Raw genomic sequence first — 16,108 nt, forward strand, 5'->3', positions numbered from 1 at the left:
TGGAGCAGAGCATCTCACACAGGGGAGGCATGGCGAGAATCAAGGCAAGAGAGGAGGCTGAGTCCAGATCAGGAAGTGCCCAGGAATGACAGTGAGGAACTTGGATTTTGGCTGGGAGTGTGGAAGGACTTTGGGCTTGGCAAAGCGTGGAGAGGTTGTGGACCCTACCCTGGACCCTGAAGTCTGTGGGGTCCTGGGAGAGGCAGAAGCCCAGTTAGGAAGCTGCTGAAGTAAGCCAGGTGGTGAGTTGATGAGCCATGCCGCATCCCACATGACTGAGTGTTGGAAGGTAAGCGAGATGGGAGAGTCGAGGATAATCCCCAGGTTTCTAGGCTAAGCATCTGAATGGCTGGTGGTATCACATGCTGGAAGCACAAGCCTATGGGGGAAGCTGCTAAGTTATATCTGGCTATGTCAAGAGTGAAGTTCCCTTGGGACATCGAGGTGTAGATGTGTAGTCAGCAAGTGAACACATGGCTATGGGGCTCAAGGGAGAGGCCTGGTCTGGAAGCCAGTGGAATAATGAAGCCTTGGGAGTTGGTGAGGTCACCCAGGGAGAGAGTAAGGAGGGGGGGGGCCCAAAGGAACAAAAACATTTAAAGGTCATGCAGGGGAAGAGGGAACGGGAGGGAAAGGAGAGGCAGAACAAAGAGCAGAGTGAGGTGTCTCAGCAGATATGGCACACGGCGTCAGATGATGCAGAGGGTCAAGACGGAAACAGACCAGAAAGCGTCCGTGGGATTTTGCAGCAGGACGTGTGCGTCGGCAGTGTTGCCGGGGGGTTGAGAGGCGTGTTGGGGACGGACGTGGAAGTGAGAGAGTGGGGATGGCGACACGTCTCTCAGGAAGCTTGGTTCTGAGGGGAGAAGAGATAAGACAGTAGGGATTCAGGAGAGATTTTATTTTTTTAAGTGTAGAGAGCTTAAAAGCTGATGGAAAAGGATGAGTAGAGAGGGAGATTGAAGATATGGGCGAGAGGATGGATAACCTGTAGATTAAGCTTCCTGGGGAGGAAAAAGGGAACAGTGTCAAGAGGGCAGGTGGAAGGGTCACTGATCCCCTTCTGACTGGGGAAGGGAAAAGTGGTGAGGAGGAGACAATCAAGGGAGTAGTCTGGTGGCGGGAAGAGGACGGGGACATTCTGGGGGCTTCTGTTTTCTCTGTGAAGTAGAAGTGGTGTTATCTGCTGGGAGGGAGAGGGGAAGTGGTAGTTTCAGAGCTCTGAGGAGAGAGGAGATAATTTAGAAAAGCTGCTGTGGGAAGTGGGTGGGAAAGGTCATTAGGGTCTCCTGGAGGATGGGCTGGTAGAGGTGAGGGCCCAGCTGAGCATGGAAATCTTGATGAGGAAATAGAGGCACAAGGAGCTAAGGCACTTGGTCTATAGTAGGACTGGTCTGAGGTCTGAGGTTTTCTGCACAGCCCCCCATGTAAACAGGAAAAGAGCTGATGGTGGTCCTGAGCTAGGACTGTGATCTGGTGAAGTGGGTGCCGGAAGGATGGGGCGAGAGAGGTTGATGAGCAGGACCATTATGCCTGGGGGTGACGGGAGGAGGCAGGAGGGTTCTCATGGGAGAATTAGAGGGTCAGCCAACTTCAGGCTCCTGGGACACTAAAGAAGAGACTTAGCATGATTGGATAAAAGAGCTGGAAGGCAAGGAGGTTAGGGTGAGAGAGAGCATTGAGATTAGAGATGGACCAACTGGAGATAGTGACCCGATCCAGGATGTGCTCTTGGAATGGACTGGAGTGAAGACACTAGAGGCAGGACTTCAAGCCACTGGGAGGCTGGGTGTTTATTGTTGGGCTGCTGAGAAGGAGTAGAAGTCACCCATGATGATGGCAGGATTCGGAGTGGAACAGAAGGTTGTAAACCAGGTGCCAGCATCACCAGGGTCCCCAAGGGTGGCAGATGGATGCTGGAAAGATGGGCAGCAAATGACAGGTTGCTCAGAGGATCTCGTAGACATTCCTACCACAGACAGGAAGGGGCATCGGTGTGGCGCGGAGAGGGTGCTCACTCCACGCTCTGGGGGTTTGGGAGAGTGACACAACTAAGGTTCGCTTAAGGGAAAAAGCAGACGGTTAGGGAGTGAAGAAGGTGGGGATGAAGATGCCGTGGAAGAGAGCACAGGAGACAGGTTTGGGAGGGAGGGGTGCAGTAGGAGTCGGCACAGGGTTTGGGAGGGAGAAAATACTACCAACCAGGTTTATGTTTGTATAGAGTGGTTAGAAGTGGGACTCTGGAGTCAGGCTGTTTGGGTTTGAATTCCTGATCCACAGCAAATTTCTCTACTTCTTGTGCCTCAGTCTCCTCAACTGCAAAATGGGCATAATCATAGTATTTACTTCATAGGGTTTTTTTTTGTTGTTGTTGTTGTTTTGCAGTACGCGGGCCTCTCACTGCTGTGACCTCTCCCGTTGCGGAGCACAGGCTCCGGACGCGCAGGCCCAGCGACCATGGCTCACAGGCCCAGCCGCTCCGCAGCATGTGGGATCCTCCCGTACTGGGGCACGAACCCGTGTCCCCTGCATCGGCAGGCGGACCCCCAACCACTGTGCCACCAGGGAAGCCCTTCATAGGGTTTTTATGAGAATTAAATGAGATAGTCTATATAAGGGACTCAGGTGAGCGCCTGGCAAATAGTAAATGCCCAACAGATGTTGATGGCTGTCCTCCTGCATTCTCATCGCCTTCATGAGCAGCTTGGGCAGTTATCTATGCTGGGCCTGAAATGGAGGGTGAAGCTCCCAGCTCCCGTCCATTTCTCAGACACAAAAGACTCCTGGCTTCTTTGTTGAGGGGCTAGAAGGAGAGTTCGGTGGTACCTGATGAAAGGGGCAGGATGTGACGACTGCTAACATAGACACACTGCCCAGTTAGGCGAAGCTCATGGAGAAGGAGGCAGTTGAACTGGGCTTTGGATGAGAGAAGGGATTTCAAAAGATGGGGGTTCAAGAGGTAGGGGTGGTTCTCAGGAGGAGGAACCAGGAGGTGGATGGAGATGGGGCCAAAAGTGTCCAGTTGACTCCTGTGAAGGAAGTGGAAGGGAGAAGAGGGAAGTGGGGTCGGGGGTGCCAGACCAAGGAACTCGAACCTTCTTCTGTAGTCAGTGGGAGGCTACCAAAGGGAGGTTCAAGCATGGAGTGACATAGTCATAATGCTATTTGGCCAGATAACCCAGAGAGCATGTGGCTTGGAGGGAAAGAGGGAGGAGGCCGAGACCAGGTGGGCGGCAGGGGCAAGGGTCCAGGTGAGGAGTAGTGAGGAACTGATCTAGGACAGAGCAGTTGGGGACCGATTCAGAAGCTGTCATTGAAGAGGCCAGACAAGACTTGGCCACTGCTTGGCCTGCAGGGGTGGGTGGGAGGAAAGAGAAAGCAGCTGAGGATGGCTGTGAGGTTTTCAGCCCAGGTGATTGAAATGCTGACTGTGCCATTCAGCTTTGAGGAGAAAGATGCTGAGCTCAGCCTTGGACTTGTTGGGTGGAGGGGCCAGCAGGCCCTCCAGGTGGCAGGTGGGAATGCAGTCTGGTGCTAGGAGCAGTCTGAGTGGGAGCCGTCTGCACAGAGGGGAGGGTATAAGATGGGGCCGTGGGTGTGCTGCTCACCCAGGAGAAAGCACGGGGGACCCCCCCCCCCATCCTGCCGCCAGCACTGCAGGGACACAGGCGTGTCTGGGACAAGGCTCCTGCCCTCAAGGAATCCACAGTTTTCTAGGAGATCCAGAGCCAGGGCTCAGGCTGGGCTGTGGCTCCATCAGTGAGAGGCTGGGGAGGCCCAGAAGAGGCAGCACTTCAGGTGAATGTTGAAGGATGGAAAAGATCTTAATGGGCAAAAACCAGACATTCTGTTTCTTACAGCTGACAGGATTCCCAGTGGATATCATTTGTGTCAAAATGTATGCAAGTGGGTGTGCAAGAAAGTATGCCTGTGTGAAAATGGATGCGTGTACAAAGACAAAATTTAACAGGGGTGCGTAGATGAGAGTGTGTGTACAAAAATGTGTTCATGTGTGTGTGAGAGAGAGTATATGTGCTCAGAGGCAAGCATGGGCAGGTGTGGACAAGAGGAAACTAAAGGAGGTCGTCCCTATTCCGGGACTTCCACTTCTTTTTAAAAAAATTTTTTTTGCGGTACGCGGGCCTCTCACTGTTGTGGCCTCTCCCGTTGCGGAGCACAGGCTCTGGACATGCAGGCTCAGCGGCCATGGCTCACGGGCCCAGCCACTCCGTGGCATGTGGGATCTTCCCTGACCGGGGCATGAACCCGTGACCCCTGCATCAGCAGGCGGACTCTCAACCACTGCGCCACCAGGGAAGCCCGGGACTTCCACTTCTGCCTCTGTTTTATCACCCTTCACATCCTCTTCAGCCTCCAGGGAAGGAGAAGCCCCTTGGTCTGGTCCTTGAGTCTCCGAGTTCAGGATCAGGAGCCTTCTATCTTCTCTTCCCTCAGCTCCCTTGAGGCCATAACCTTCCACTCAGACCATGAAATGTTCCAGGTATCCGTGTAATGGGCTGTTGGGCTTTTTGCCACCCCCTTCCTTCTGCCCGTGGGCACCCCGCTCCTCCAAAGCTGGCCCACAGGCCACTCCCTCCTGCTGAGAGGCCATCACCTGCCTAGATGGACCTGTTGGTCCAGTTAGAAATCAAGGTCCAGAATTGAGGGAGAACAGACCTGGGGTCCAGGGACAGGGGCTTCCAGAGCCCAGCTGGTGTCTTGCTGGCTAGGACTTCCTCTCAGCTTAGAGAACACTGGGATGGAGAGGGTCATCGGGCTTTCGGGAGACCAAGGCCTCTGATTCAGGGCTGTGCCAACCCCAGCATGCCCGAGTCTGGCCATCCATTGCTTCCCCGCCAGGGCCTGCCACCTGCCACTGTGGATGCGTAGCCGGGATTGTGGGATTTATTCATGAATGATTCTAGGGGTAGTGGGGGCCAGGGGAGCATTGGGCCTCCAGGTTGAGGCTTTGGAAATGTGAACTATTCCCTCTTGGTGGACCTTAGTTTTCCTTTCTGCAGGATGGGTACAACTGATGACTGGGGTGCTGATGACTGCTGATGACTGGGGTGCTTTTAATACTTGAAAGGTGTGTTAGTTTCCCCACCCAGAAAGTACCTTAGAATGCCTGGCATCAGGAAGATAAGTCCCCTTGAAACCTCTTTGCACCCTTCTCTTCTCTCTTGTCTCTGAGGCAGGGGCTGTACCTGCTGTGGTAGGCTGCCTCCACAGTGTAATGCAAACGTGCCAGAAAGGCTTGTCCACCTCCCCGCATCCCACTGAGGTGCCTAAAATCCCAAGAGGTCAGACTCTGGAGTTCCACAGACCTTTCTGAATTAGGGGTCTGCTCCTTACTAGCTGCGTGGTCTTGGGCAGATACTTCTCGCTGAACCTCAGTGTCATCATCTGTAAAATACAGATAATAGCAGCTCCCTTAGTGCTGGTGTGAGGCATAAATGAAGTAATGCATTGAAAGCACCAAGTAAGTGCTTGATACATGTGAGTGTTTTGGGGTCTTTTTTTTTTTTTTTGCGGTACGCGGGCCTCTCACTGTTGTGGCCTCTCCCGTTGCGGAGCATAGGCTCCAGACGTGCAGGCTCAGCGGCCATGGCTCGCTGGCCCAGCCGCTCCGCGGCATGTGGGATCTTCCCGGACTGGGGCACGAACCCGTGTCCCCTGCATCGGCAGGCAGACTCTCAACCACTGCGTCACCAGGGAAGCCCCTTGGGGTCTTTTTGAATAGAGCCTCTTCAGTCACCAAGGAGCCCCCCATTGAAAATGTGCAGGGACATTAAGGAATCACTTGAGATGCTTCTGGTCACTGGGACTGAGGGAGAAGAGGGGTCAGAGAGCTGCGGATGCAGTGGGGAGGCTGTTGCTACTTCTGCTGGCTGGGCCAGGACCCTAGGGCTGGGAGGCACGCCGGGAGCTGTCCGTGGTGCTGAACACCATTTATTGCTCTCTGCCGGCCCAGCTTTCAGAAATCTGTGCAACCGTCTGGCAAAGAGTAAGGAAGCAAGGCCAAGGTCAGCTCCCAAAGCCCAACTTCTGTTACCTCCTCCAGGAGCACTTTATGACCTCATCCTTCTAGGCCACCAGGAGCCCACCTTTTCAGATGCCTGGGCTGCTGCCTGGGATGGTTTCTTACATCATTGCCCAACTTGTCTTCTGTCTTCTGGCTAAGCCTTGGACCATGAGCTCCCTGAGATCAGGGCATCTCTATGCTGAGGTAAATAGGTTCTGCCGTCCAATTATCCAGGGAATATTGTGGGCCCTTAATTCCACCCCTGGCTGTTCTGGAACCATTATTAAGCTCCCGTCCACCCACCCCCTGTAGATGCTTTGCTTTGGCTCTTCCCTGGAAGATTTCATCTACCTCCCTCACCTCTTTCCTGTGAATTTTTTGACTTGAATTACTTATTTACTCATTTAAAACTATGGGCTAGGCATAGGTCAGAGCATTTTACAAATATCACTTCATTTTGTTCTTATAACAGTTCCACTAGTTAGGTGAGCAGATGAGGAAACTGAGGCTTGGAGAGATTAAGCAACTTGCTAGCAAACGATGGAACCAGGAATCAGGTTCAGGTGGGTTGGCCTGAGAGCCTGTTCCCACCATATTATGCTGCCTTTTGAGTATCTCTTTGATGCTCCAGGACAGTGGTGTGCGGGAAGAAGTGCTCCAGTGTTCTGACCCCAGCCCAGATCAGGCACCAGAAAATATTCCTTAGCATCTGGAAACTCACGATTGAAACAGTTAATCAGAATGCAAGGAAATGGGTGTTTTTGCCTCATGTAATTTGGTTTTATGAAGACCACTAAATGAAAACATTCTCCTGTTAATTACTGTCTCAAATTTGGTCTGTAATTGAGGGAACTAGAGCTTGGGAGAGTGTAGAAACCCGCTGGAGTAGCAGGCCTGCCCGAGTCAGCATTCCAAGCTGCCTTGCACCCGCTCTGTTAATTTTAGAAACTCTCCCAGTCTGGGTGTATTATTAGCTTTATGTACAGAGGCCACAAGGCTCTCAGTGGCCTTTCTATGTCACAATTTTTTTGTTTTGTTTTTCCCAAGAGATTAAATAAAAGGAACGATGGCCATGTGTACATAGGGGTGTTTGCACACTGTGTGTGTGAATGAGGATACCTGTGTATGGCATCTAATGAGTGTCTGCAGCTGTCTTTGAATGGTGTGCATGAGGCTGAGTGCAGAGTGTACACAGCTTGAGAGCAGCATAGAAGCTGAAACCATTCTCCCAGGGCCCAGAAGTCATTAGCAGGATGTGCTGTGTTCTGTGTAGTGGGTGTGAAGGCTGGGGTGGGTTCTCCCAGATGGCACAGGGGGAGTAGGGCTGATGAAGGGGTGGCGGGCTGTGGGGCAGGGAAGGAGCTAAAGTTGACCTCTTGGCACCAGACTTAGAGTGAAAAGCCTTAGCTCAGTGAGGCTGTGACTTGAAGTCCCATCTTGATGCCCTGAAGAACTTGGCTTTCAGAGGAGCTGCCGGAAGCTGCCTTTCCGGAAGCCACACTTCCCTGAGCTGTGTGATGTGGGACAACTCTCTCGCCCACCTTCACTGAAGCAGGCCCTGCCCTCTCCTTGACTCAGAGCGCCATTCTGAGTCTGACAAAGAAAGCAATTTGCTGTGAAGTAATTCTTTTCAAACTTGGAACTCTTCAGGCCGGGGCACTTTGGTTTTGCGGTGGGACCCACTGAAGACTCGAGAAAAGCTTATCTTTTTGTCTCCCACTCCCTTCCCCCTGGCTTCCCTGCAGTAGAGAATTAAAGATGGCTGAAAGATTATTTCTCTTGGGAGAAGACAGGCTTATTTCTTCCCAACATAATACATTTATCTGTCATTGTGTAACTGTTTAAATTACTAGCAGAGAGAAACAGCTCTGCAGTGCAAGTTTTCAGTTTTAGGGCCAGCCCTGGGGTGGCTGGTTCTTGGGCAGGGTCCCTGGTCATGCCTTCTAGACATAGGGTCTCTGCCTACCTGTGCTACCTGCATACTCCAGAGGGGCCCCTGCTGGGCCAGATGGGAGCCCTGTGAGTTGGCTTTTGCCTCCTCATACTGCTTAACCTCTCAGAGGCTTCACCCTGAGGGTCCCTCCCCACCTCCCCAGGAAATATTAGCAGTTGCTTTGTGGCCTTAGAAGAAGTGATGCTGGAAGCCCCCACTGGTCTCATTCTGTTGCATTGAGTGGTACCTCACTGGTGCCTGAAATCCCCCCGTTAACACTGCCTGTCACTTAGCTGTACGCCTGAAACTAACACAACATTGTAAATCAACTATACTCCGATAAAAATGTTTTAAACATTTTATCACAGAAACTCTGGTAACTGAAACAATTATTCTACCAAATAATGTTTAAAGGAACCTTTTTAAGAAAAAATGAGAAAATATTTGCAATATTTTATTGTGATTAATATATTGATTATTCAATCAGTATTTATTTAAATGTGTACTTGGACATCAAAAATATCTACTTTGCTAAATATGAATTATTTGCTGGAAAAAATAAAATAAAATTGTTGAAATATATTAAAAAAAAAGAAAAACACTGCCTGCATTTGAAGATATCACTGACCTTCCCTACCACTGTGTTTAGAAGTAAACCTCTGGGGGAGAGAGATGGTCAGACATTTTCTGACTATAGGGGATAGACTAAAGAGAGGCCCCCCGAGAGCCAGTGTGGGAGAAGGCCAGGTCAGAATTACAGGACCGAGTGTGGAGGCCCCGCCCCTCATTGCACAGTGGGGAAACTGAGGCCCAGAGTGGGGAGGGCACCTGCCTGTCAGTAACAGAGCTAGGACTGGATCCCATGCCTCCAGCATCCCAGGCTCCTGCTGTGTGTCTGGACCTCCCCTGTTCTCTGGTCACGGTCTGTGGCAGGTCTGCCTGCCATCCTGTCTCAGGCCACAGTTGACCCTCAGGGAGGATGGAGCATCCTGGCCTGAGCCTGGGGTGGTGCGGGGTGAATTACTTCTGCTGCTAAAACAGCCTCTCGCCTCTCTCTGGATGTCATCATTTAGTTTGCTTTTCAGCCTCTCACTGGGGCATGGGGATTGGAGTAGGAGGCTTGTCATCGGGGATCTCACGGAGGGGCAGGCAGAAGGCATCCCTAAGGATGACTAAGGAAGAGGCTGTTTCTATGCCAGTCATGACATCTTGCCCTGGTACCCATGCACCTATCTCCTGCAGGGTCTCAGAACCTCTGAAGACTTCTCTCTCCCACCTTTGCTGTCTCTGAGCTTTCTTTTAGTCTGTAATTCATTCTCTCTCTCCTCCTATGACTGACCTATGTGTCTCTGGGCAGATTTTACTGGGACCTGACCATGTTGCTGCTGATGGTAGGAAACCTGATCATCATTCCTGTGGGCATCACTTTCTTCAAGGATGAGAACACCACACCATGGATTGTCTTCAACGTGGTGTCGGACACGTTCTTCCTCATCGACTTGGTCCTCAACTTCCGCACAGGGATTGTGGTGGAGGACAACACAGAGATCATCCTGGACCCGCAGCGGATTAAGATGAAGTACCTCAAAAGCTGGTTCATGGTGGATTTCATCTCCTCCATCCCCGTGGACTACATCTTCCTCATTGTGGAGACACGCATCGATTCGGAGGTCTACAAGACTGCCCGGGCCCTGCGCATCGTCCGTTTCACCAAGATCCTCAGCCTCCTGCGCCTCTTGCGTCTCTCCCGCCTCATTCGATATATTCACCAGTGGGAAGAGGTGAGTGTTCAGACCCAAACCTCTTCAGGGAAGAGGTGTCTTCCCTCTAGGGGAGTGAGGGACCAGCAGGTAACCTCAGATAGTTGGATGTGGGCTGTCGGATTGTAGCAGGCACATCTCTTCCAAGAGGACAAATATTAGTAACTTCTTGACTTCTTATCACGCGCTAGATACTACACGGATCACTTCACAGGCAATATCCCATTTAAGTCTCTAACAACCATAGAGGGTACCATATACATAGGTATAAGTACTCATTTTTTACATGAGGAAATAGAGAAATATGAAGAGATTTATATAGTGTCACAGAATTATTAATTGGTGGACCTGGACTCCAGAGCCTGCATTGTTAATCACTGCACTGTACTGTGGAGGTTGCAAACTCAGAAGCTTGTGGGGGCCAGGCAGGGAATATGAATGGGTGAAAAGGGCCATTTGGAGGACAATAGGGAGTGTGGTGGACTGGGGAAAACTGGAGAACATATCTTCCATCTGTATGAGGGAGCCTCTACTCAGCTCTAGCCACTGTGGCCAAGTGAGAATGGGCTCAGGGTTGCTAGATCTACAGATTTATCATGAGAAGCAGAAATCTGGACTTCTGTGCAAAATTTGTTGGCAACTGTCTTAGGTTGGGTTCTTCTGGTGCAGACCCTGAGGTGAGGATTTGTATGAAAGTGATTTTTTTTTTTTTTTTTGATGGGGAGCAAAGTGTTTCCAGGAAAATCTGGTAAGGGACTGGGGAAGAAGGGCAGGGAAAGGAAGGAAAGGAATAGGAAGGAAAGGAAGGAAGGAAGCCAAACAAGGGTGACACCAAGCAAATCCTGTGGGGAGCTCCAGGATGGTGTACACCACACCTGGGAGTTGCCCCAATCAGGGCAAAGGAGTTGAACGTTTTATATCCCCTCACCTGTCAGTCACTGGCTCAGGACCCTTGCAGCCCTTGGTGCTAGCAGGCAAAGCGGTTTCCTGCAGTCAGGCCTCTGATAACGAGCCACAGGTGCTAGCTGTAGGGAGTGCAAGCCTGGTGCTTTCCTGGAGTTGTGTGAGCACAGACTGTAAAGGGATCCTAGGGGCTCTGGGCAGAGCACTGACTATAGAAACTGAATAAAAAATTGTAAAAGAACTAGGTGGCCAACACCATTCTGAACAAACCTAACTCATCTGTGGGCTGAATGCAACCATCTATGGGAGAAAGAGAGGACTGCAGGCTGGGGTTTGAATAAAGCAGGTGGCCTTGTGAGACTTTCCGCTACCACCAAGTACCACCTTTTGGAGGCAGCCGCAGGCAGGCCAGCCTGAATGTACCAGGGTGGGGGGAGATGTGTTCTGTGAGACTGTCCGCCTTGGGGTCTGGAGCGGGCTGTGGCCTGGGGAAGCTTCCGCAGAGGTGCGTTTGTTGCCATGGCTCACTGCTAGTCTCCTGGTCTCTGCACGATTGGATGGAAATTCCCACACTCAGGACACGAAGCCCCCACCCCACTCCCAGCAGCAGCCTGGGCCCTGGGCGACAGCACCCATGGCTGAGAGTCGGGGCACTGGCAGATCGAGGTCAGAGGTGTCACGAACACCTGTGCTGCAGAAGTCCCTACACCAGCCTGGCAGAATCACTTCATGGCAGAAATTCTCTTTGGTTTGGAATTTGCATTATTTCTGCTGATAGGAGGAGCAGTGACTTGTCCAAAGTCACGCAGCAGACCTCTGGCAGGGCCAGATCAGACCCCAGTTAGCACTCTTGACTCCCGGCAGGGACCGGGTGTGGTGGAATGCATGTGGGCTTTAGGGCTAGGATGACACGTGAGACCTGAATTAAAATCCAGCTCCACACTGCCAGCTGACTGACCTTGGGGCCACCTTACCCACTGAGCCTCAGTCTCTTATCGGCAAAGTGGGTAGAAGTCGTACATTCCTCAGTGGATTCTTGTGAGGATTAAAAGAGATGATGTTTGTAAAACCCTTAGTGTGAAACTGGGTGCAGAGAACTGTTTAATAAATGCCCCTCCCCATTCTACAGCGTGTTTACTTTTCTCAAATACTTTCTACCCATAATTTCATTGGTTGCTCAAACCTGGCTGACAAAGTCAACAGGGCAGGATTTATTACCTGTATTTGTCAGGTGAGGAAACCGAGGGTGGAAGGGTCAGCTGTCCCAGTGGTAGGATCTTGACCCAGGCCTCCTGACTCCCAGTTCCCTGCCCTTCCCACTTTCTCAGGTGGCCTGAAAGTAGGCTGCCTGGTCCTGTTACCGCTCCCTCTGTTGGGGACGACTCCCCGCTGAGACTGGGGAGGCAGGCAGTGGAGGGTCGAGGGGTGGGGTGAGTTCTGTGGGACAGACTGGGTTTGAGGAACCTGGGGGACATGTAGGTGCAGAGAGGTTGGATGTGGGTCTGAGCTCAGGGCTGAGAGGGGACAGTGCCTGTGGGGGTGAGGGTGGTGGTGGCCAGGGCCCCTCTGAGTAGCTGCAGAGGGAAGATGGAGGCGTATTTCCTGGAATGCCCTGAGGGGCTTGTCTCTTGGTTTCTGTCCCAAGTGGAAATTCAGAACCTCGTTGGCTCCCTCAGTCCCCGAGAAACCCCCAACCTTCTGTGTGTCTTGGACTTAACAGCTGGACTGCCGTTAAAAGCAGAGCAGTCGCTCTTTCCCTTCTCTAGCGTCGGTTCGTGTCTCCAGGCCCCAGCCCGCTGGGGGCCAGCCTTGCTCCCCACTTACACCTGGGCCCTGGGGGCCATGGTATTTTGGGGCGATTTGGCAGAGTTGCCGGTGGGTGGGCAGGGTGGGCCCTGGGACAGGAGCTAAGTAAGCTCTTCTCTTACTGTCCCCACTGCCCCTCTGGCCTGGCCACCCTCTGGGCTACCCAAAAATGGCCAGGCAGGCTCTGACCCTGGACAGAGGCCCCAGGTCAGGACCCTGAACTGGACATCACTACCCTGTCTTGTGCGCAGGAAGGGAGATCCCAGGAGGCCAGATGGATGACTCCCCACCCCCTCCACACCGTACACCCTTATCTTGCCTAGCAGCTGGGAAGGAAGTTGCTTTGAGCTGCTGTCTGCCGGGCACACTGCCCAGCTAGGGGCTCCCCCCAGACTCCTGGGGTTGGATTGGGGTTTCCCAGCTGGAACCCTGTCTCCATACCCTCAGTAGCCTGCCCCACCCCTGGGGCTTCTCCCAGCCTCACCTTGGCCTGTAGGCAGCAGCAGGGAGACCTCTGAGGCCTCAGGTCTGCATGAGACCTGGGGAGGGAGGTGTTTCGAAGAGAAGACCCTGCTCTATCTCCTCCTCCAACTCCAGTTCATGTGAATCTCTCCCCTTCTTTAGGCCTCAGTTTCCCCGACTGTCAGATGTACTCTGATGTCCTCAGAGGCTGGGCCTCAGTCCCCACTCCAACCCCCCTCGGCGAGGATCATGTTAGCTGGTCATTCTGAGGACACGGTGGTGGTGCTGGGTGAGGGCTGGAGAGTCGGCCTCCCATGGGGAGGGAAAAGCTTGCCCAAGATCCCCTGGTGAAGCTGCAGAGATGCTGGATTCCTGACCCTCAGCCTTCAGCTGCCTCCCCCAGCCCAGCTCAGCCCAGCCCAGCCTCCCAGCCGAGAGTTCCCGAACGTTAGTAGCAGCTCTTGGGAGTCAGGGTAGGTGGAGGGTCTCGGCAGGCGTAGACGACTGTCTCAGAGGACGCCAGCCTCTGCCTGCGTCCTGGGCGATCTAGGTCAGCATCCTCCCTCCCAAGCCTCTTCCCTCCCTCTGAGGTGTGAGCTTGTTATAGGCATGGAGGCTATTGTTAGAAACCGTGGTTGCCCCCCTTTGGATGTTCCCCTGCAGGGCCCAGCACCCCAGTGACCCATCCCAGAAGCCTCTTCTTTCCCTCGGCAGCATCTTGGCGTAATGGGAGGGGCTGGATGCAGGAAGTCAGGCCAGGGGGGCTGTGCAGCCCCCAGTGAAGCTCCTCGCCCTGTGGGCCTCATTTTTTCCACCTCTCTCAGAATCGGGAGTTTGGGACGACACAGAGGCATGGTCCTGGGGGGCAGGAGCTGGTCCTCTCTATGGGCCCTAGGAAGGGACCTAGCGTGACCCTCTAGTTTGTACTCAGGATACACATGCACCAGCCACCCTCTCAGGACCCGGATGGCTGTTCTCAATGTGGCCGCTTGTTCCTGAGACAAAGGGAGGAGTTTGTTCTTCTTCCCCGAGGAGAAAACAAATCCCAGGAGGGAACTCAACAAGGCCCCAAGAAGAGGCCTTGGCAGAAACTCCAGTTTCTGGTCTCTCCCCAGGACTGAGAAATCAGCTGTTTATTTTGAGGGCTGGGAAAGAGACCGAAGGAAAGGAACCAACATGTGCTGAGCACCTCCTGTGTGCCGGCTGTGGACATCCTCTCCTGATCCCCAAGACAGCCCTGGGAGCTGGCAGTTACTGACCCATTACACAGATGAGGAAACTGAGGCTCAGAGCAGAGAAGGCACTTGCCCAAGGTGGGAGATGGTGAGAGACGTGTCACCCTGCCGTTACCCTGTGGTCCAGAAACGACAGAAGGGAATAGGAGTAGGAGCTTCCCCCAAGTGCCATGCTGGGCACAGAGAGTGAGCTGTCCAGGCCACCTGCCTGGCAAGCCTTGTGGGGCTCTTGAAATGAAGACAGTCAACCCCGAAAGTCAGAACCAACATCATAAAAGGGGGTTTTAATGAGGTATAAAGAGCAAGACAAATATTTGCACAGTGCAGCTGACTTGCGGGTGGCCTATGGCCCCAGCCCACAGTGGGGACACACGGGTGTTTAGCAACCTCTCCCAGCAACGTCCAGCCTTGCTCTCAGCAACCACCCCTGGGTGCTGTAGAGTGTTGGGGGTGGGGTGAGTGTCCACCGTCTGGGGTACCCTCCTAGCCTGAATGGGTGTATCCCCCACCAACTCTTTGCAGAAAGCTCAGACTTTGCCATGCTGGTGCCCCTGGCTTTGTGTGTCTGAGAGCCATCCGCAGTACCCCTCACCACCACCAGAACTACCACCACCCCACCCCTACAGGACACTCCCAGCATCTGCATCCTTCAGCCAATATCAGGCACGCCACCACCACCACCACGCTCTCTGAGGATACATGAGTCTGTGCCACCTGCAGGAAAAAGCACCTTTTTCTCTTCCTGCAAAAGCAGGTTCCCTGTGGGCTGTGCCTGCCCAGACTGGGGCCTTTTTCGAATGCCACTGTGTATACCCGTGGCAGCCCTGATCCCCATCATCCCCACCACTGTCTTCATCACCTTCACCTTCGTCGCTTAAGCACTTCTCAGTTCCTGAGACCCTACCATGTGCTCTGCATACTCGTCGCTGAGATCAGTATAAAGGCAAAATTATACAAGGACCTGATCTTGGAAGAAAATTAGTTACAAAGAAAAGAAAAACAAGGATGATAGAAAAAGGAAAGAACACATTGCATTCAAATGTGCCAACCTTGATCTGGTCTTTAAGACCCAGAGTAATACATAGAAAGGAGCAGTTATTGCAGGCTGTGGAGTCTGGGATGCTTTCTAAAAGTGATCCAAGTCTTCCTTCAGTGTGGTATCTGGTTTTGGCTGTTAGAACAAGATACCACAGGCTGGGGGGCTTAGATGACAAATATTTATTTCTCACAGTTCTGGAGGCTGGAAGGATGAGATCAGGATGCTGTCATGGTCAGGTTCTGGTGAGGGCCCGCTTCCTGGTTTGTAGATGGCCGTCCTCTTTCTGTGTCCTCACGTGGCCACATATCAACTCTCGCGTGTCTCTTCTTATAAGGGCACTAATTCCATCCATGGGGCCCTACCCTCATGACCTAATCATCTTGCAAAGGCTCCACCTCCTAATACCATTACATTGAGAGTTAGGGCTTCAACGTAGGATTTTGGGGAGATTTCAGTTCATACAAGTTGGGAAATGAAGGAACTTAATAATAATGAATCCCCCCCTCCACCACCCATGTATGTGTTCAGGGCCCAGAGCACTTTCTTAGCCAGTTTAATTTCTTGAACAACCCTGAGAAGTGGGGGCAGATGTCTAGCTTTGTTTTAGTTGAGGAGACGCTGAGGTGTGGAGGGAGGTGAGGACAGGTGTTAGCCATCTCTGAGACTAGGTGGTCCCATGTCACTCAGCCTCCCCATCCCCCCAGAGTTGGGGAGCTGGTGGCATTCTGGTCAACCAAGACTTTGCAAGGTTACTGGGCCCAAGGTCATAGAGCTGTTGTGTTCACCTAAGCAGCTGCTTTAAAGGCAGAAGTGGGATCTTCCCTTGGAGCCACAGCTGGGGCACTGGTACTCAGGAGCTGCCTGCCCTGCCTGGTCTCTAGTGCCCACCCCTCCTTATACAGAAATGTGTCCGCTAAGCTGGGCAATGGCATGCTGACAGCCCTG

General features: G+C 52.6%; 1 protein-coding gene across 1 annotated transcript in view; it reads left to right on the forward strand.

The window, feature by feature from the left end:
* The window catches only part of HCN4 (hyperpolarization activated cyclic nucleotide gated potassium channel 4), a 44,457-nt gene that overhangs the window by 17,394 nt on the left and 10,955 nt on the right, over positions 1-16,108 (forward strand). The window contains exon 2 of the mRNA XM_004276279.3: positions 9,316-9,739. Coding sequence (XP_004276327.1) covers positions 9,316-9,739 — 424 coding nt within the window. The remainder of the gene's footprint in view (positions 1-9,315; positions 9,740-16,108) is intronic.

This window comes from Orcinus orca, chromosome 2, assembly GCF_937001465.1.
Source record: "Orcinus orca chromosome 2, mOrcOrc1.1, whole genome shotgun sequence".
NCBI lineage: Eukaryota > Metazoa > Chordata > Mammalia > Artiodactyla > Delphinidae > Orcinus > Orcinus orca.